General features: G+C 42.7%; 1 protein-coding gene and 1 long non-coding RNA gene across 2 annotated transcripts; one reads left to right on the top strand and one right to left on the bottom strand.

Moving 5' to 3' along the window:
- The first annotated feature begins 437 nt into the window (after nucleotides 1–437).
- LOC119401238 (uncharacterized) lies at nucleotides 438–2,446 on the top strand. The gene is made up of 2 exons (XM_037667923.2): nucleotides 438–863; nucleotides 2,122–2,446. Exons 1-2 carry the CDS (start codon nucleotides 697–699, stop codon nucleotides 2,315–2,317), a joined length of 363 nt encoding a protein of 120 aa, XP_037523851.2. The 5' UTR covers nucleotides 438–696; the 3' UTR covers nucleotides 2,318–2,446.
- A 6,634-nt stretch (nucleotides 2,447–9,080) lies between these two features.
- LOC119401239 (uncharacterized) lies at nucleotides 9,081–20,580 on the bottom strand. The gene is made up of 5 exons (XR_007417299.1): nucleotides 20,123–20,580; nucleotides 19,202–19,264; nucleotides 14,788–14,942; nucleotides 14,632–14,714; nucleotides 9,081–9,782 (listed from the first exon to the last, which is right to left on the bottom strand). It is a non-coding gene; the product is annotated as an uncharacterized LOC119401239 (long non-coding RNA).
- Between the last annotated feature and the right edge of the window lie 2,191 nt (nucleotides 20,581–22,771).

The following is a 22,771-nucleotide window of genomic DNA, read 5'->3' as shown; positions in this document are numbered from 1 at the left end:
TTTGCACCCCCAAGGCAAAATCCTGCCGACGTCCGCTGAGCCGTACTCTAGCAAGGGTTCCTTCTTCAAGCCACGGACTTTCTTCAAGAACCGCTTCATTTTGTCCATCAACGTGTCCAATATCTTCCTAATACCTTCAGATTGGCTTTCTACCTGTAGAGGAGTCTCAGACGCGGAACTTGAGTCCCACATAATGAAGAAAGAGACAGAAAAACTTTATTTCTCTTTACTTCCACAAAACGGAATTGAATTTCGCGCCTCTTTCTGCAGCCGATCTCTTTGACTACCTACAAAATAAAATCAACTAGATAGGCTTGAGAAAGGGCGGTTAATTGACATATTCCTGCGGTACCTTATTCTCGCATAATTTTGATATTTTGCTGAAAAGGTGGTGCTAAGGAACGACGGCAGGCGACGCCATAGTCGCTTGCGAGCAGCTGGTGCAACGAGCGCGGGACAATGTAAACAAAGCGGTCGTGGACATGTTCTCTGGATAAACCGCGATAGGTTGACGAATTATGAATGTGGATACCTGACCAGGCACTGTGACAGCATGTTTTGCTTTTTTCAACGCGCTCATTAACGTGCTTCCATTGCTTATTCAAGGAAATTTAGTTAATGAAGTCTATCGGTGTCGCGCGTAGGTGTTGGCACACCATGTGGTTGTGGTGACTTTCGAGTGCTGTGTATGACAGCATGGGAACGTCCAACTCCGACTGCCAGAGCTGCCGCAGCCTTCTGAGCTTCAGAGACCTCAAGGAGTGCGGTCGGTCGTGTCGACCAGGCGTACCGAGCGGCGCGACGTACTACTGCGGCTTTCGCGTCACCCAAGTCGTCTCCGTGGCCACGATACGGTGTAGCAGGTACCTCGCTCATACGGACTCCTGGCTCGTATCTCTAGACGACGACACCGACGTTATGGAGGCTTACCTCGAAAACGGAGTGGCGAATGCGGGCCACCTGCCCTCACCGGAGCCTGGGACTCGCGTACTCGCTACTGGAGTCTTGCGTTGGACCCGTGCTGGGTTTAGGTTGTCGCTCAGCGCCATACGTTGCCTGACAGACCTGAACGAAGAGATTCGGCTTCGGCGGGCGCAGGTGGCGGCGTACCGTCACTGTCTACTTGCTGCCAAAGAACGCTGGGCGCGTGAAGCAGCCAGAGTGATGTTGTCGAGTGTACTCTGGTACGGCAACCGCCATAGTTTCGAAATCACAGAGCCGCACGTCAAACTTGCCATCGAAGCCGCACTCACAGACGCGCGACCTGATGAATATCGGACTTGGTACGATGAATATATGTCTCAGAATCACAGTGGGTGATTGTGTGTCTGTGACTGAATCCGAGTAGCTAGCGTGAGTGCCTTTCTACCTTGTTAAGAAGGGACATCGTTTACCCTGTCGTTACTACGCAAAAGTTACACCTTTCGTGAAGTATACGTTACAAGAAAGCCGTATTTTGGTCTTTGTGCAAGTATTAATGTGCATGTTTGCTTCAACAATTAAACAAATAGACAACTTTTCACTTGTTGTTGCCTTATATTTTGTGAAAATTCGCAGCAAAATTTTTGTGCAATAAATCATAGTTTCCATATTGGTTTACCTGGAGCAAATATTAAGCACTGCTTCCACTCATGGAATTCAGAGACATCAAATCAAACCAAAAAATTTTTATTCTGGTGCACAGCGAACGCTGTATACCGAGGAAATTTGCTTTATGACAACTAAAGTGTTGATTAAGAAAGTTTCAAGACGGCCTTTATACGTTTTCATTTTCTGTAACTGCCAAACTTAAAAAAAGATTAGTATTACATGGCACCTATGCACGCGACCATAGTGGATATGGCCTTGTAAGGGTTTTCATAGAAGAAATGTCTCTAGGAGGGCCCTTAGAAACCAGCTAGGCCGCAGATACCTGTCTTTAGCAGCCTATTGTTCTCCCTGTCGGAGCAGTTATGCTGTGTTCAGCTGGTTCTTGTCACACTCGGTCACGATGCGGAGCCTGTTCCTGATTGTAGCCACAGAAAACATGGCTGAGCCAAAAATAACTCAAAAGGATGGAAAGCACTCATACTTTTGATTTCTTGACTTGATTCTTGTCCTTTCATGCTCATGTTTTTCAAGTGTGAGCCAAATAAGCAGCCAGAGCTATCGGAGGTTGGAAGAGCCAACACGCCACAGCATCTCCTGGCACCACTGCATAGTGCTGATATGCTCTCAACAACGACAAAACCGCAGCAGTTGCATATCCAGAACTACTCACAAACTCGGTTGCACTTCTGTGTCAAAGGTGAGCAACCTCAAGCCCTGTAATAGGTAGCACTTGACCCAGTGTGGTGGTCTAGTGGTTGCTGTGTTTGACTGCTGACTCAAAGGTCACGGGATTGAATCTTGGCCGCATTTTGATAGAGGCAAAATGCTAGAGGCCCGTGCGCTTAGTCAACGCTCTTATGTTTCTTGTAATGCCACTCGATGATTTTGATATTTTTGCATGTTCTTTTTGTTTTCTTTACTTTTGATGTTACTTGAGTGTTCTGTACAAATCAATTGTTATTTGATGTATTCACTCCCTGTAATGACCCACAAATGTGGGTTAGCAGTATGTTAAAAAAAATTTACGCACACATTAAAGAAGCTCAGCTCAAAATTTCCAAAGCCATCCGCTATGGTGTCTCTCGTAACCACATCATGGTTTTAGCACGTAAAACCCCAGCATTTATTATTATCGGTAGCACTTCGGCAAATGTCTGGAGTGCTCAATTTAGACCAGCCATTTATTATCCTCAAGTTCTCAAAAATGAGCCGAATGTATCGTAACTTTGATGTTGCGTGAGATAACGTGCACAGACTTTTAGCCTAGAATCAATATTACATTCTGCATCGGGACAGGTGAAGCATTGAGTAGTACAAGCAGGGGCATAGCCAGAAATTTTTTTCGAGGGTGTCTGACCTCTTGTACTCTTGACGCCAACAGCTTTGGTGGTGGGCAGGGGGAGGGGGGCGGGACGTAGGGATTTCGTGTCGGACAATTGCAGTGTCATCCACCTGTTAACGTCACATAATGCTGCTAAATGAAATACAGGAGGCAGTTACTGCATAAAACCACTGCGTTGATGCAAGCGTGATGACAGAAGATTGTAAATTGAACATGAGTGTGCGATGCTAGACTAAACATTTATGGAAGTGAGGATTGGAATGCAAAAATAGTCCTTCACATACTGACGAGGGAACCAGATGAAAATTCCTGCTGAGTATTTGGAAATCGATAGTGTGTGATTGCATGGGTGTGCTAAGCTTCACTGTCGGGAGATGGAAGTCGATGCTACCAGTATAACACTCAAACAAAGCAAATATGCTCCAAATGGCGGCTTTGGAGTTCACATTCCTTTGTGACAGTGACTGATAACAAAACAGCGTTGATTGGATCTTATTATGCTAGTTAGTGCGACATTTCCTCCCTAGGAAACAAATGTCATGATGACATGCTAGACTCCTTGTGCCAATAAAGTTGGCAGTGCCATACTTGGTACTTACTGTTATGTTGGCAGTGGGTTTTCTTGCATTACGGGGGTGTTCCCACAGTGTTGTATTTGCCCATGAATGTGTATTGAAGCTCTATACTTATGTTCCACTATTACACCTTGAACTTTCATCCAATCTATTGTGACGTAGTTCTTCTGATCTGTATCGTGAAATTGCCATTTAGGGGAAGAATCACCAAATAGTGCTAACCAAAACAGCTGTAATCAGTTTGTTGAAGAACATTCTGCACGATGCTTTTCTTGCTTACTTTTTTTAATTACCTCCACAATTACAGCAGCTGTATGCACATAACTGAGGGTGTTACTTACTTCGATAATACCTAGAGTCATTAGCTGGTAAGTTGAGTAAGTGATATTTCTGCAGACTCAATCGTGACACTTATGTGTCTGGGTCATGAAAGTCAAGCAAGTTTGGCTAACAGCCATATCAAGTGTTTTATCAAATGAAACCATTATTTAAACAACATTTCATCTGTTCGTGAGGTGTTTATGATAAAGCAAAGCAGGATGTACCAACCAAAGTGGTGTTTTGAAAGACTTGAAGATGTTCCGCATAGAGCAAGCAAAGCATTCAAGTGGAAACTTAAATGCTTTTAGCATTTCTCCTATACCATTTGGTGTCCCGCTTTCCATAAGGGGTCCCAGAAACTATTTTTCGCTTGCCTCACAGTATTGCTTAAATATAGCATAAATGACAGACAGCTTTCCCACGAGAATGTTACATTTATCACACTACTTTAAAAGACTTGATTAAACAACACCGTCCTGTAGAGCCATGGCATTCAAATTGAATTCATTGCAGCAATGACTGTCTTGCATTTCTTTTTAAAATCAGATCGTCGGACTTGTCCTGGCAAGAGTCATTCAATATCAGCTTCAAGGGGTCATGACACCCAATTTTTTATCACAATGTATGTTGCATTGGTTAATCCTTGAGGGTTCACAATGTAGCTGGTGAAATCTTAGTGCATTTTATTGAGATGGGCACCTAGTTTATAATTGAATATTTTTATACACGTTCGAGCAGCCTGAGGGTCGGGCAGCACTGGCGCACTTGTGAGCCGTGACATGACAGGCTGCTTGCTGTGCGAGTGTCTGTATTACTACGAACGATTTTGTTCCATGATCAGCTGTGCAGGCAATCGAGCCATTTCGTCTTTGTTCAGATCAGTATTGAAACTGAATGATTTGCGTCGGCTTAAAGGGCCAGTAAACAACCTCGCTGTCCAAAATTCCTAATGTAGAATTAACTGCGCACTTGTACAGTGGGACATGCTGCCACAAGAACTTTGCGAATAAGTGCTTTGATAAGGACGTTACAGGATAGAATGACCCACTTTGGCTGGTTTCAGTTTCTCGCTCGTTCTTTCCATCTTCCTCTTGAAGCGGCTGAGCAAGGCTTCCCCCACGTGCGCATGTGTCATAGTGGCGCGGGGAAGAAGCGCGGTGCGGGGAGTATGAGGCACCGGTGAGGCATGCACCCTTCCCCCAGCTGTAGAGTAGTGAGACGCCTTTTCATCTCGGAGGCTTTCGTTCTGGCGATACCACTTGGCCCAGTATTCTCGGGCTCTACAAAACAGCAGAGGGCAGCACAGGAAAATGAAAATGCGCACTGCGTGGTCAAAACTGCATCGCCGCAGGGCCAAGGCGCCGTTTCATGGTGCAAAGGACCAATCAGCGAGCTCAGTGGCACGTGATGGCAAGATCGTCACTGCGCGTACAAGGAGGATTGGACAGGCGTAGGAAAGAGGCGTGGGAATTGTTTTCACGCCGCCTGTCACTTCGCACTTTACGCCGCCTTCAAAGAATTCACGGCTCTGCCAATTCCTTTAACAACTCTTTCTTGCCATTAGCCATTACAGAATGGAATAGTTTACCTGGCCTTGTAGTAACTGATCGGGACCCCGTCAAGTTTCGAAACGTACTTACAAACTTTTTGAGTGCTGATGTGCGACATATTCTGAGGTTCTTTCTTTTTTATTTTTTTTTATTTTGGAGCGCATTATCTTACCTGCGTATATTGACACTCTTTGAATTTCACCTTATTCATTTCTAATGTTACTTTTATTCTACTTGCTTAATTCATGACTGTTTGAACGTTTCTTTTTTTTAATGTATGCTCCCGTCTTATGTAATACCCCAACAGGGGCCTTTAAGGGTTAATAGATAAAGGATGATGATGATGAAATGGAGGGTCTGTGTGGTGCTGTAATATTCGCAAAATGTGATCATCGCGGTCTACTGTACGAATTAGCGAGCTTGTTTGAGGGCTGCACAAAAGAAAGGTCGGAACCTGTTTACTGGCCCTTTAAACTTTGATAGAAGACGGCAGCTCCACTCCGTGCAGCACATGACATCACACACGCCATGCCAAAACGGCAGTTGCTGGCTGTGAGCGGTGCTTATAGCCGGCGACTTCTAGAGCTTATTTCGCACTGAAATAGTCTCTTACAGTCCTATTTTACATATATGCTTAGGCACAGTAGACCCTCTACTTATATTTTTCGCTGAAAACCACAAATTGTTCGGGTGACCATGTCGTGGCCCATTTAACTCTATTGAGTATGTTCTCATGTCTCCTTGCAGTGACATTGAAAACTGCGGCCTCAAATTTCTGCTTACGTGCAGTGTTCGTGTCTCCTGCTGAACCCAGGATGCACCGGAATACAATCTGTGCACACCTGGAGCACAAAAGTATACGTGCACTGGATTTCCAGAAATCACAGAAGTGATGCCATTCAGGAAGGTGACCCCACTTGCCACATCGTGAGTAGTAGTCATTGCACTATTGCTAACTTTAGCTCACTTCTTCATTTCTCATGTTGCTCCATGCAGCCATGCAAGCCTACCACAGAGCTCGGCTTTATAAAGCTTTTTAAGCAAAGGTTAAGCTCACAGATTTTAGTGGTGGCATCTTACGTGAACAACCTGGCACCGGCAAGCGGACAGAAATGCGGCCCTCGCACGTTGCGCCAGGTCACATGCGTATTTGTATGCGCCGCTTTCGACAGTTGACACTCTCTTAATTGTGGGCTTGTCGGCGATCAACCGTTGCTGATATGGCAATCCGATCTTTTATCGAGGTCGCTCGTTTCACATTGCCCCATTTCATTGTGAACAAGATATGAATGCATGACGGTCGTAGTTGCCTGTAGCAACTTAAGTGTTGCACTGCTGAGCACGTGGATGAAGGCTGTGGGGTCTCGAAAGAGCCGCTCGTGGAACAAACGGACACAGTCTTATCGTAATGCAAGAAAGAAGCAAGACAAACCGGTGTTGCATGAACACCCCAATGTCCTGCAGCGAAGCTTGAGATTGGGCTAGTTGGTAATCCATCTTCAACAACCAGCGCAGAACGGACAAGGGACAACGCTCGTCTATGTTCTCTTTCTTGTCCCTTGTCCGTTCTGCACTGGTTGTTGAAGAACCCCAATGTCGTTGCTTCTGTCTCAAAATTTCTCTCATTTTCCAAATTTTTGTTCACGCTACTTAATTAAAGAGATATTGTTGTAATTTCTTTAATACTGCATGCAACGGCGTGCAGATGTGCGGTAAGTGGCACGAAAATTGACTCATAAGCAGGTGTCGACATGTACATACATCATGCAGTCTGCAATGCACTTTCCCATACTAGGAGACAAAGACTTACCTTTGGTTTGAAGAGAATGTAACTTTCGTACAGTGTCTATGAGCTTCATTTACTAGGGTACAGACCATCTAATGTAGTTGTAAGACACCAAACCAAACTTGTTTTGCTATGTTTTAGAAGCTACACTAATTGTACTGTCGCTTTTATTGCCTTTCTAAAGTTCTTATTAAATTTTATTCATCATCATCAGCCTGTCTACACCCATTGCAGAGCAAAGGCCTCTCCCATGTTCTGCCAATCAACCCAGTCCTGTGCTTTCTGCTGCCACGTTATACCTACAAACTTCTTAATCTCATCTCCCCACCTAATTTTCTGTCTCCCCCTCACGGAGACAGTCTAGCGCAGCGCTCGTGTTGTGCGTTTCTTGTCCTTCGGCCGTGCCGCGCTGCACATTTTCCCGAAGATGTTAGTACACCAACTCGCCCAGATCGCCGTATTAGTCCCCCTCACGCATTTGCCGTCTCTTGAGAATCTGGTCAGTTACCCTTAATGACCACCGGTTATCCTGCCGACGTGCTATGTGCCCGGGCCCATGTCCATTTCTTCTTCTTGATTTCAACTATGATGTCCTTAACTCCCGTTTGTTCCCTGACCCACTCTGCTCTCTTCCTGTCTCTTAATGAGCTTAGCTAAAGAAAGACCGAGGCAAACGTCGCTGAGGACCGAGCTGTTTGGAAAGCTCAGCTCAATTAGATGTTCACGTAATGTATATAGTGCTGACACATTGAAACAGGCAAGGAACTACGTTAGCCACTACAGTAGTGCAATTGTTATGGAGTACAAATGCTGACGCAAAGGTGTGGTTTGATGCCAGCCGCAGCAGTCGCATTTTTGATAGAGGCAAGAATCCAAGAGGCCTGTGTACTTAGGTGGTCTTTGCTACTTCAATAATCTCATCACATTACTGTATGCAATCAGCAACACGTGCGGCTAGAAAGTTTTAAAAAATGCTGCATGCCAACCACGATGGTATGGTATTTCCATACTTAATTTGCAGTAAACCAACGTTGCTAAGAGACTCTTTTGAATCGGCAGCTTGCAACACACAGGTCCAGTCGAAGGTGTAGCATCATATTGACACATAATCTCGATTGTGCTTGTGGTAGAGATGTTCGCCGGGTGCACAATTGCGATAATACGCCAATTGTCCCTGTACGATATAAGTGTGGCATTGGCAGATACACTGATACTGCTTTCGACTTGACTAAGAAAATCTGTATAAGTGCACCAGCCACTTAGGTTAGTCAATTGTCGGAGCAAAGGCAGATTACCTTATATGTTGGTGTCTCTCGGTACACTGCATGTCATTGAGCGCGGAGGTAATGCAGGCGACCCATGCATCTTTGTGAGTGGAGCTCGTATTTCTTATGCTGTCACTGAGTGGTACTGAGCGGTTTGAAGACATCGAGATGAATAGAATGGTTGTGGTGAAGAGAACTGCCGTTTCATCATTTTTCATGTTTTGTGATCGGTGCTAGATTACACCCCGTCACTGCAGCCCAGTAGAGTCTAACTATTATGTATTGTGGAAATCTCGATTGTGTATTTGATTATATGTGCTCTTAACCAACTCATATATTACCAAGATATATATGTATGGTTGCAAGGGCACACTGATGCCACTAGCTCCACTGTTTAATCGGCCTTCGTGACAATAAATCAGTGGAAGCTGCGCATAATTCTTTTTTCCATCAGCTCCGTCTCGTGCACTATCGAGTTGAGACAGCTGCGATGCGGTCAGTGGTGCTCTTCATTGTGCACCTTCGGCAAAACGCTAAACCTTGCATTCGCTTTCAAAGCAATAAAACATCAGCCATAACTGCTAAAATTTCTGATAAGTAAAAAAAATTGTGTCAAGCTCACACAATGCATTCACAAGCTCACATGTGTAATTCATTCAAACATTTATTTTATATGTACACTTATATGACCAATTACATCATCATGAATAACATGTCTTCGAGAACAAAAAAGAGAACCTGTACTCAGCTGCTGTTTGCTTGTTAATCCGCCTTTTTCATGATGCCATGGCACATACTCCCCCTAGCGGAAAGGTCGCGAAACATCTCTTCATCTCGGAGGCTTTGTTTCTGGCAATACTGGTTGTGCCGGCCCCTAACAAAACTTTATGAAATGGTAGAGGGCAGCACAGGAAAATGAAAGAGGCGGACTGTATTGAGCCATATATATGCATCTTCTAGGAATTGTGTATTCCAAATAATGTTCCTTTTCCTGTCCCCACAAGGAAGATAACTATATTGTATTGTGTTTTCTGATTCCATTGACTTTTTTATTTATTTATTTATTTTTTTCATTTCTAAGTTTACTAGTTGGAGGAGAAAGAGTTCCTGCAAAATGCAACTGTACAAATCATGGGCAACTTTTTCCGTATGCCGATCCATGCACCTTGGGGGTCAGTGTTTGCTGTAAATTGACAATAATAGCTCAGCGCGGTACGATGTAATCGGGCAAACTTTTGCAGAGCTTCATATAAAGCCCTATCTTGTCACCCCAGCACTCGCGGTCGTACAGACGCTTGCATACTGACGGCACACCTGTGCCTACTGTGTCAGCTGTTTGCAGCAGCTCACAACCTGAACAGGGGCAGGAGAAAGAAAAAAATACACAAGCTCGATCATTGTGTTGACACTGCACAAAGACAATGTCACATTTAACACCGCACGTCTCTCTCCTCCTTTGCATTACTTCCGGCTTCCGTCGCATGACTTTGGGGTCACATCTAAATTTTCTTTTCCTAGCTTTCGCTCCAACGCGTTACTTAGCGTCACCACTTTTGGTCTTCAGTTCGTCTCTAGTTTCCACTTCCAGTCTTAAGCACCTGTTGTTAAACATTCTGCCTGCCACGCTGGTACAGCGCTGCTCCACTGATGACCTTAAAGTCGCAGGTTGAATCCCAGCCGCAGCGATCACGTTCGGATGGAGGCAAAATGCTAGAGGCCCATGTACTGTGCGATGTCAGTGCACATTAAAGAACACCAGATGATCAAAATTTCCAGAGCCCTCCACTATGGTGTGGCTCATAATCACATCGTGGTTTTGGCATGTAAAATCTCTGAAACTATTACATCGAAGCTGTATGTAGCCAGGCGAGATCAAAATTCGTCCTAGTACGCAATGACTCCTAGCACAATTGTACCACATAAACTGGGCAAGCCTCGCTGCTCGCCACTGGTCCTCTCAAAGTGAAGTCGTTTGCGGATAAAAACGTGTGTGCCACAGGAATGTGGATGCTTAGCAAGCCTGAAAAGCCAAATAAATGTACAGCAGGAGGCAACACTGCGCTGTACGCTAGTTCCTACACCAAATTGCTCTGAGGTCATTGATTGCTTTACATTTTTCATATCTATGAAAAGAAAAGTATATATATATATATATATATATATATATATATATATATATATATATATATATATATATATATATATATATATATATATATATATATATGAAGAGGGAGCTAGATGAAAGCATAGAGGTCGGCTTGAGCTAGTACTCTGTGATTTAATTTACGTTTTTTTTACACACCAATTGAAAACTTGGACACTTCAGGCCCCATTTGCATGGTCTTCTCATTCACTTGTCCGGCTTCACTTTCCACTGGTCACCTCAACCGTGCCGTGAGGAAAGGAATGTCTGTGTGCGTAACATTGGCCATTTCAAACTATCCTAGAATGCCTATTGCAAGTACGGTTATCTGGCTTTGTATTTTATTAATTGGTTTGTGGAGTTTGATGTCCCAAAGCGATTCAGGCTGTGAAAGACACCCTAGTGGAGGCGCTTCACATGAATTCGCCCACCTCGCGATCCCGGGTCTAGCGTAGCAAATACCTAGGTATTTGATACCATATCAGTGATGAAAAATGGAAGGTACATACCTCTCCTGCCACCCCTAGTACGTACAACTAAGATCATACAGCGGTAGTAATACTGAAAAGTCATAAGCTTGTGCGTAAACCCAGGAAATCCTGACATGAAGAGACAAATATTTTGTACACCATTATAGAAAGTTATCAGTATAAATTGTTCACCATTTCTTGCTTACTGAAAGTAAACCCAATGAAATATTGGAGTAAATACCAGACTTCGGAGTAATAAAATTACAATAATGGAATTATGGTAATTAAATTGCTTTACTGTAATGAGTAATGTAATGCATTATTTTTATAGGCGGGTAATTTAGTAATGTGATAAGTTACTTCAAGCGAGCAAATTCGAGAAAACTATTCATTACCTTCCTAATTACTTTTGACTAAAATATAGCATGTCCGCTTCCCTTATGGCATAAAAAACTTACCAGGGAAGAAAAATAACAAAGGCAAGTTAATCTGCGAGCCAGAGCTCAAGCATGAGGCCCACAGAAAAGCAGCATAGCATCCGAACTTGAAGCCTTGAATAACGTTGGAAGGCGACGGCCCTCGAAAGTCCTGAGAAGAAGGGTCGATGACGGCTCCCCTTTTTGCGGCCTGTCTGACAGCTCAACGGCAGCATGCAGAGGTTTTAAACGTGTAACCTTGTCCTCCCGAGAGGGAGGGCTTTTCTTGAGACAAAACAGCAATAAGTTTTGTGGTCCAAAGTCCCACTCCCGCCCGACCATTTTTTTACTCAAGCAAGGTCAAGCGAGCTTGGCGACAGGTTAGAGACGCATCATCAAAACTGTGACAAGCTGTCACCGCGACTGTTTAGCTTCTAATTCCCTGACAGAAAGACAGTGCAACTTTTGTTAAAGTAACAACAATGTGGCTTGCCGGGCAAGTTGGTTCGTACAATTCGGAAGAGGAAACCAATGAAAAAAAAATTAAGACAGTGAAGAAGAACAACCAGACAGGACAACCAATCATCTTCATTGCGGTCTTCATTTTTTTTTTTTCACTTGTTTTCTCTTTCAAATTGTTAAAGTAACTTCATAACTTTTCAAAAGTAATAGTACTAAGGTACACATAGGTTAGCAAACTCACTCATGAGTCGACTCACTCAAATTCACTCAGACTCAGATCGAGCCATGAGTCTGAGTCCGAGTGAGTCCAGTTGAGGAAAATTTTAGTGACTCTTGAGTCCGAGTGAGTCCGGTTGGGAAAAATCTTGGTGAGTCTTGGTCCGAGTGAGTCTTAAGCGCAAAGTATATTTGTTGAGTGAGTCTGAGAGAGCTCCACCTATTGCCGACCTATCGTCCTCTCTACTCATCTTCAGCATTACTATCAGCCTTATATCAGCTTACGTTTACACTCAAGTCTGTTCACACATATCTCAACGAACTACCGTTCATGCGCCACCTGAATATTAATTGATCAAATGCGTGAGTTAAAGTGGGGGGAGGGGGGGAGGTGTCGTCATCTCCCCCCGCAAATTTTTTCACGGAAAGTTCTTGATAAAAATAAAAATATCTTGTGTGAGTCGCGTACTTCATAAAAATGTCCATATTTGAATGTACAAGATCAAAAGGCATATCGTAGAGCAACGCTTATATGAGAAATTGGTGTTAAAAAGCGTGGACACCATGATCGAAAAAGCTAATTTTACGCTAACGGACTCATGAGTCAACTCACTCAGACTCGGATCCAGTGGTGAGTCCGAGTCTGAGTGGGTCCGGCGGAGTAATATTTTGGTGAGTCTGAGTCCGAATGAGTCGGGTTGAGGAAAATTTTGGTGAGTCTGAGTCCGAGTGAGCCCTAGTCGGAAAATACAACACTTGAGTGAGTCTGAGTGAGCTCCACTTTTTTTGCCAACCTATAGTAATGTATACTGTCATTACTTGCGGCCAGCTGTAATTGGTAATGTAATTTAATTATTTTCGTGACTAATTTTACTTTCTCTTCTAAATACCGTTGTAATATGCGTACATGTTTACAGTTATGCCCTACTTGTCTGTGTGCTAATTTGTTCTTGCCTTCATGTACCTTGGCTGTTAAGCTAATCTATTTAGCTGATCGTCTATTCAATAGTATTCAGTGAACTTACATGCTCGTATCAGTGCAATTCAGTATAATTTTATTTGGCACCCAGAAATTTTTGTATTTGCTTGCTAATGAGTAAGCTTTCTGTGTCCATTATTTATGCAGAGGCTAAGTCATAATGGTTAATTAAATACAAGCAAGACAACAGGTCAGTAAGAACCTTTTTGGAAACTTATTGTTTCCTTTTGAACATGTAAATTCCTGAAGTTGACGACACAATCGTCGTAAGCTTCAGGAAAAATATGACCCGATAGGATAGAGAGCAGACAGTTTGGTTTTGTGTGTGTGACCACGAGGAAGCTGATATAAGGGCATGATACATTTGTGCCACCTGGAGCCTCACACTTCGACAAAAATCGCTCTCATCAATGACGCATGGGCATGCTGTCTGCGAACACGTACATCAATGCTTGCTGTTTGTCTCATTGAAGCCAGCTCATTTTTAAGCCTGAGAAAAACTAGTGTTTACAGCTATAGCTTAGTTAGTATGTATACACACACGCACACACACAAACACACACACACACATATACAGGTAGCCTCAGCTATCTCTATCCAGAGTTTAAAATAGGCTGATGCACTCTATGACGATGCGATCAAATCTGTGCCTGTGTGTGTGTGTGTGTGTGTGTGTGTGTGTGTGTGTGTGTGTGTGTGTGTGTGTGTGTGTGTGTGTGTGTGTGTGTGTGTGTGTGTGTGTGTGTGTGTGTGTGTGTGTGCGTGCGCGTGCAGGGATGTGTTCCTTTAAACTCACAAACTTATATAATACGACAGCTTTACTCACCTTGCTTTCATATGCCTGTTATCATTACATTAAAATTCAGCCCCTTTATTACGTTTGCAAACACCAGGCTGCTCTCGGTTAATGCACCTTAGTTGGTGCACGCCACTGCAGTTGAGGTTCTTATTATTATAGTTTCAACATATTGTCATTTTATCTTTTGGCTGGTGTAGCGCTCACATGAACTAGCCCATTGGCCCATTTGTGGGCACCTACGTGGGAATAGCCAGGTGTGCTACGAGTTTGCGTTCCTGCTGGACCTCAAATAATTATTCCACTCACTCACTCACTCACTCACATAGATGAGAACGAGACGCAGGACACGCAGGATTCTTGTCCTCATCCATGTGAGCACTGCACCAACCAAAATATGAATGCATACCAACTAGCTCAGCGTTCGGTTCTAATACAGTTTATGCTGTTTATTTTAAGGGTAGCTTCGAAGATTGGGAAATCTTCATAATAACTGAAATGTGGCCAGATCAAATGACATGATGGCATCGTACACACTGCAGTTGTCACTAATCTCACATCATTTTAATACAGATTTACTGGTATGTTTGGTTTCCGATGTGGAAGACAATACTTTTGTTCATTCACGTCATTTGCTTTTCGTGTTTGTCTCTGCATGTCCAGCTTTGGAGACAGCCTATGTGATAGTTTTTTTGGTGAAGTTCAACATCAGCTCACCTTTATTAAATGTGTAGACTACTGCATTTTCAATGGAGTGGTTTCCAGTTCTTTTGATGCTTAATGTTGCATTGAATGCAATGCTGTTCAACGAGAAAGGTGCAGGGAAAGAAGCAGTTATTGATGTGTTTGACAAATTCCAAGCCAAGTACTCACAGGACGTTTGGTCGTTCTGGATCCCTATAACGAAATGTGTACACCCAGTCTCTGTCACCGTAATAATATTGTCTTTCAATTGAGTAGCATCGTCTTTTGGTCATTATGTTGTAACTTCGACTCTTAACATAAATTCTTCCATTTGTGTTGATAATCTGGAGCAGCAAGCGGAACGTGTTAGTTAAGCAAATGCAATGTTCAAAGGGCCTTGGGACATTTTGTTAACTTAAGCAACATACTGGAACGAGTACAGAAAGCTTTTTTCAAAGATATGGGGTACTGTCTGCATGCGTGCAGTGCGTGTGCACGCTCAACCTCAGATAGTCTCTTTCAGTTCTTAATGAACTTTCTTCTCCCTCTCTCTTTTTCTGTATTACGAAGTTCAGGGTGTTAGCAGTATGTCTCACAACTATTCTTCTGCATACTTTTCCTAGATCGGTGGTTTTCAGCCGTCGATGTGTCGGGGGAACCCTTGTGGAATGATCGAAGTGATGGTGGACCCCTTAATGTGGCGAAGCGGGAGGGGGGTAGGGGGGTACTGATGTAGCAGGCTTAGTTTTTAATTGAGGCGTTGGGGCAGCTGAGGCGATCTTGTTCAGATTGTTGCTGTAGTTCCTGGAGCAGGACCTGGAACTGGGAATAGGTCAAAACTCACCTCCAAAGACATTTTTTTCTTTTCACTGGCAAGGGCATCGCAGAACCCCTAGGCTCTGCAGCACCCCATTTGAGAACCACTGTCCTAGATTATGCCATCATATCCACTATTAAGAACTCATGAAATATAGACCATATTACCTTGATGATATAAGTTATCTGTATCTTAAATGACCACTTTTAACTGTTACAAGCTGCAAAAGCAACCACTTTTTTGTATGGGTACGAAATTCAGCCAGAACCAAACCACTTTTTTGGAACGGGCACAAATACTAATTTGTCTTAAATCAGCATGGGCAGTGGAATGAATTTCCCGTACCCTTTCAACAGCCATATTTTGTTTAGTAGCTCTTTATTTTTGTTGAGTCACTGCTTCCTAGACTACAACTGAGCAGTTATTTTGTGACAAGAAATCTTAAATCTCGGATTATACTATACACATTACGATCATTCTTCATTACTTTTAAATGTAAGCCAGTGTGGTATTCAGAGTAGCAGAGTAACTTTTTAAATATCAGGTTGATAGCCAGGCCTGCCGCAAATAGAAATTTCTCATTCATTAGTTTATTCATTCATTAGTAGGCGCTGATTATCAGTAAACAATAAGTAAGAATCTCGATAAAATCTATGGAAGCGCTTCTTTTTCACGTACATCTCGAATATGTTGCTTGGGTGTATTCAATTGGAAAATCTCTAGGAGCTTTGGTTAGAATTTGGAAGGCCTTCGTACATATTCTACCCCTTTCGTAGTTCCTACATGCAGCCTTCGAATCCGTGATTATTGTCAGTGGGGCTTTTCGCTCCCTGCCCTCCTTGATTGCCAGTGCTAGCGCTATCTCCTCCGCTTCTGTAATGGAGGCTTGGGCTATGGAGGCACAACTTGTAATGTTTCCTTTTCGGTCTGTGACCACAGCCACCATATTTTTTGCATTAGTCTGATATGGTGCTGCGTCTGTAAATCTTGCCGTATTCAAATATTTTGTCTTTTTATCTATGTAAGCTGCTCTTGCTTTACGCCTGCCAGCATGTAGAATTGGATCCATGTTCTTCGGTAGGGGACATATCTTGTACCAGGCTCTGACTAAGCACGACAATTCCTTAGCTCTTCCATGTGCCTGTACTTGTCCACCGAGACCGATCCTCTGAAGAAGTTCTCTGCCGGTTGGCGTCTGTAGCAGGCGGTTAATCTGTGTGGTCACTTGCGCTTCAGCCAACTCATCAAAGGTATTGTGGAGTCCAAGCGCTAACAGCTTCGCAGTTGAAGTGCTTTGTGGTAGTCGCAGAGCCGCTTTATACGCCATCCTTATTATTTTGTCGGCTTTTTCTTTCTCCTCTTTGTTCATGTTGTGGTAGGGTAGCGAGTACGTTAGTCTGCTGATGACTAAGCTCTTTACCAAACGAAGCGCGTCTTGCTCTTTCAGTCCAGCACGATTGTTCGTTATTCGGACTATCATACGAACAATTTGTTGAGCTGTTCGTTTAATCATGTTCAGTGTGTGGAGACATCGCTGATTGGACTGTAGCCACATCCCTAGGATTCGAACGGTCGTTTTCTCTGGAATAATATTGCCTTCTAACTTGACCTCAAGGCGAAGGCTCGGGTCTGTCCTTTGTTTTTTACTTTTGGAGAATCGAATGAGTTCCGATTTGTCTGCTGAGCACTGAAGTCCCCTTTCTCTAGTGTACTCTTCGATTGTTTTAGCTGCAAATTGGAGCCGTTCTTCTTTTTCTGCCAGGCTACCCTTGGTTGTCCATATAGTGATGTCATCCGCATAGAAGGAGTGTCGGATGTCTGGAATATCTTCGAGTTTTCTGGCTAGACCAATCATAGCTATATTGAAAAGCGTAGGCGAGATCACAGCGCCTTGAGGTGTGCCTTTGCTCGGTGGGTGGAAGACTTTAGATTCGTCTTCTCCTACTTTGATGACAGCGGTTATCTGGGCGCCAGGGCATGCGGGCGTCACCGGGAACCAGTTTGCGGATGAGGCGGCTCGAGGCTTCACAAATCACCGAGCTTCCTTGCACACTGCAATAGAGGACCCAACGCCCCTAGACCCTAATTTTGCTACAATTCTTCAGTATTACAGGGAGAATAGAAAACTCTATCCAGCACCGCATAAGAACCTCACAGCAATGGAATCTGCGGCGTTACGCAGACTCCAGACAAACACATACACGAACTTACACAGGCTACATGTATTCTACCCCACAGCATACAGAGATATATGTCCGTGGTGCGGGGCCCCACCAACTCTGTTTCACATTACATGGGAGTGTACACTTCACAACGAAGAACACCACAACATGAATAACACAGAGGAAAAATGGGAGGCACTGCTGTCCAGCTCGGCCTTTGATGATCAGCTTTGTCTGATCCAACGGGCAGAGAAGATGGCAAGGGCCAGCGGAGCCCTGGAATAGGGGCCCGACCATTTGCTTTGCTCCGCGTTATACGCAAATAAAGTTTCTCTCTCTCTCTCTCTCTCTCGAATATGTTGCTCATCATAGTGCTTAGGGTCTTCTTCATAGGGAACTTTCAAATCCACCTCATCAGCCATCGCACTGAGACATCGTGCAGCCACAAAGATCATCCAGATCATCTTCTTGAATTATATGCAGCTTTGAAGATTCACAGCTCTGTGGAATCATTGTTCGCAATCAGATTGGATATGCTTATGCACCATATATGTACTGTGTGTTATGGAAGCTATTTTGTGTTGACTAAATACTCAACACGTATGAAGGCACTGATGTTATCATCGGCACATAATTGGCGACATCGGACATCTGGATTTGTGTGCGAGAATTGCGAGTACAGCACCTTAAAACCATAGTGTGCCTATTACCCTTCTTTTATTAGGAGTTATAGAGGGGCATGTAGAAACTGAAACCTATATTGGCAAGCATGCAAAACCTGCACATTTGTTAGAAATTTTTTTACCCAAGCCTGTTTTGCACATGTGTAGCAGTTACTTTTTACGGAACTGCGTTTTGTGTCGTGTGATAGTACCCATGTTCTTTACAAAGAATAGATAAAGCTGCAGTGGAAGGAAAAATATTGGTGTCGAGGTCAACCGCCAGACAATGCAATTGCTCTTTTTTTTATCTGTCTCGACAGTGGTTTATTCTATTGAATATGCACTTCTTTGTATGCTTCCACGATAATATTCAACAAATCAATCATTTATTTATTCATTGTACTCAGCAACAACTCTACGGTGTTGGTGCTGCCGCAGGCATAAGTTTTTAAAAATAAAGGGAAAAATAATAAAGGCAGTCTACAGGAGTGTTTAAATCCAAAAAGAGGGAAAATATAACACAATAAAGTCAGAGCAACAGCATTATGCTGTCGAAGGTGATGAAGAGCACAAGACGAAGATAACTTTCTTTTTTTTTTTCAAGCAATTTCCTCTTACCTTATTAACCAATGCCTTTAATGTCGGCACAATGCTCAAGTTCTGTAATATGATTACACCACGTTATCCTTTGTCATTCTGCAGATGGCATTTCGTAATGGCTCGCACACAGGGCCGCACTAGAATCTGCTTGTATGTAACGCCAGGTTTGCTGTTTGCTGACTCTTTTTGTAAAAATATGTTATTGGATGGCAAATGATACCTGAAATTCCTCAGTGCAATGAGTGTATTTTTTCTAGATCATATTTCCATGAAAGCAAAGCTATCTACAAACTACACAAGGCGTATACGCCCCCACCCCCTTCGTCGTCTTTCTATTATTGATGTGTTTCCAGCTTACTCACCCAATTCGGCAAGCCTTGAAGAAGACAATACTTTTGTCGAAATGTTGCCTCCAGGGATGCCCCCTGTTCAAATTTTTTTCATCTTGTCCCGCATTAGTGACTTCAAATACAATCTAATCAAGTTTGACGAACATTTGTCTAGCGAGGGAACATACTGGCACAAACTTTTGGTACACACTGGAACATACTGATCACAACTTCAAATATCTATTATTTCCTCACGTAACTTATAATCATTCAACACTACACACATTTAAGCAATTCGGAAACGTGCTTACCTTAAACGAACTCTAAAAAAATGCGACAGTGGAATGTAGTCCTAAGTGGCTACAAATCACTAGTTCCACCAATACTGAAATATTCATAAACCCTTTGGTACCCTAAATTCACATGTTACAGTGAGCATTTGGAATCAATGCAGAAAAAAAAAAAGCAATCGGATTCATCGACGGTCACTGTGATTACAGCTTTTTACCTTCATCACATGCTCATCTTATCATTGCAGACTTGGAACATAGGCATGCAAGGGAACAAGTCATCTTGATGCACAAGATGTCATCCGGCATTCAGGCACTGTTCTCTTTTATATCTCGTAGCTCACGTGCCACTTGACAAAGCCACAGACTAAACATCATTCCTTTCAGTAGACACACAGTAAATGTTTTAAATGTTCATTTTTTACTCACACTTGAAACTTTGAACAACATGGATGATTTGCTTCGCGAATTGCCTCATGAAGAGTTCGTAGAGCAATTGGCTAACGTACCATATCGCATGTTAATCTTTTTGTTTTCATTTTTTTGTACTAAAATTTATACCCACTCCTTCTCTATCTTAAAATGGAGACAGCAGTATATGTAAATATTAAAAAAAATGTGAGCCAGATTGCTTTTTGTTAAACATTCAATTGAAAGTTCGCACCTTATGTGTCTTCTTCTGTGTCTCACCCCAACCGTTGCAGTTCTACACATGGTCGAAATAAGCAGGTGTGCTGATGCATGGTTGAAGAATGTGAGTAACAGCAAGGCAATGAAATCCAAGTGCTTGCCGTATGTGCAACAGCTGCAACATACAACTGCGAATGGAAGCTCTCCTGGAAGTTATGTAAACTTCACAACATTCACCTACAGGCCTACTTTATTAAGAAATGACCCTTTAAAGAAACAAAAGAAAAACTGTTTTGCAGAAGCATCAGTAGGCTGTAGCGTGACAATAGAATTGGATATTGACCAAATTTTACTGTTTTCTTTGTCTTTACTTTCGTTACATTACGAAGGATGCCAGAAGTCCTGCAAGCGTCGTCCTATTACTGACTACATGTGGCAGCTTCCGGCTTGTGCAGGACTATACAATGCCCCCAAAAGCTGAGCAACATATGTGTAATGCCAGAGTTTTCTACATAAGAACAATGGTTATTGTGTGCCCATACATTGCATGTATGACAAATTGCAACATAAGCGCATCTCAGCGTAAGCGAAGAACTTGAATTCTGACTGCGAGGCTTCATTTTTTTCTGAACATTTCTCCTACTGTTTCATCTGCTGGGCGGATCTCTTGTGCACTGTGACCATGTGTTCTATTCTCCAAGTCAATAGGACGTGCCTACACAAATGCTGAAATGGCATGGGCTGGTTGTGTTGCCCACGTCCAACCTTGAGCTTCACGTTATGCATATGGTCAGCTGAGTCGGGAGGCCTCGCAAAAAAGAAAAAGCTTCTTTAATATGGTTGCTGGGTTCACTCATTATCATCTAGTGAATCACAGATTCTCAGATGAATGTGATCGCAATAAATAGTAAACTGGCCATATCAGGATTTAATATCAGGGGGCATTTACACCTAATGTGCATATGTGCGTGTGTGTAATTATGTACCCAAGTGTAAACAAATGGGGATTAGAATGAATCCTCCACTCCTCCTGTCTACGCCAATGCTACGCTGCTGGAAGCCATATCAAACATGCCGCATTTCGTCAATTGTGACATAACTGTATGCTGGAATTCTAGGACATTATACTGACAACATGACAGTAATGCTTGTAGTCTTGTAACACTCTTTTTACTATTAGCCAGAGTACCATCAAACAAATAAATAGGAACCTCACCTAACGTCTCAATTAAACCAGCTGTATTGCTTAATGAAACGTCTGAGTGTAATGCATACTCGAAACTCCACACTCTGACAAAAAAGGCATTTCTGGGGTGTCTTTCTGGCACATATTAATAATAATCTATCTAGCATGCTTTCTTTGAGTTATGGCACGAGCCCGAATAATTATGTTGAATCGACTGGAGGATTACTCTGCATACATTTCAAAATTTTTATTGTGAGCGGATGCTTCTTCAGTTTCTAAGGGATGCCAGAATTTTAAAATCACACGTTCAGTTGGCCTCTTGTAAGAACTCATGTAGTTATACACTCTTCTTAGAACTCTTGTAGTTATGCATACATGTAGCTTACACTACATGTAGCGTATTCCAACGAGCTCCCTTAATTGCTTCAATATTCAGTTTACTGAGAAGACTGTGGACGCTCCAGATATGCGGTGCTACTCACTTGAATGCATGAGCCAAGCCCGAATGATACAGAAACTGGTGATTTGTTTTCCAACAAAATATATGCAGTATTACATATAGGGTGCAAGTGTGTATTGAAGCCATAAGCAGTACCAACAACATGCGTTGTTTTCGTTTTATTTCCAAGTACACCGAACAACTTTAGCATGTTACAAATAAGGTAGAAGTTCAGGCAAAGATGGAATCTTGAAGTGGTGCAACATCTTTGGAACGCGGGGCATCGCTGGGGCCAACGTTTCAACAAGTGCACTTGTCCTCTTCAAGGATGCAACTTGAACAAGAAATTTGCAGCCTTGAAGATGACAAGGCCACTTGTCAAGGCGTTGGCTCCAGTGACACCCTGTGTTCCAAAGATTTTTCATCAATATGTTACAAGTTTTTCTTGATGTGTTATTTGCAAAACGGCACTTCCTGGCGCCGTGCAGTAAAGCGTCAGTGCAGCATCATCGTGTCTCTAAGAAGCTGTAGTAAATGTTCTTGACCCGCTACATCAATTCACTGACCTACAAAAGTGCCAACTTTAAAAAGTGTGATGAAACCCTCAGAGAAGTGCTACTTGTGACATTCGCACTACTAAAGAAACAATAAAAGCAGTCTTCAAGCGAGAGTTCATGGCTGGTGAACTCCTTTTACGTCACCTATGTCACAGAACTGTGGAATTGCGTTACATTGTCATCTGAAGAAACTGTAGTGCACTTTGCTTCAAGGATTTCCTATGAGAAAGTTTTACAGTTAAATAATAGTGCTCCCATGGCCCATCAGAATAAACGCTATGTTGACTGCAAATATTTATTTATTTATTTATTTATTTATTTATTTATTTATTTATTTATTTATTTATTTATTTATTTATTTATTTATTTACAGATAGTAACAGTCCAGCATTGGGACTAGATGAGAGTAGTGAACATAACAAGTCAGTACAATGCTACATTTATAAAGTAGGACTTTGGCAAATTAATACAACAAAAATTGTACACTGATGCATATGAACA

This window comes from Rhipicephalus sanguineus, chromosome 8 (genome assembly GCF_013339695.2).
Source record: "Rhipicephalus sanguineus isolate Rsan-2018 chromosome 8, BIME_Rsan_1.4, whole genome shotgun sequence".
Taxonomy (NCBI): Eukaryota; Metazoa; Arthropoda; class Arachnida; order Ixodida; family Ixodidae; genus Rhipicephalus; species Rhipicephalus sanguineus.
The sequence above is the reverse complement of the archived record's forward strand: the minus strand, read 5'-3'. Positions and strand labels throughout refer to the sequence as shown.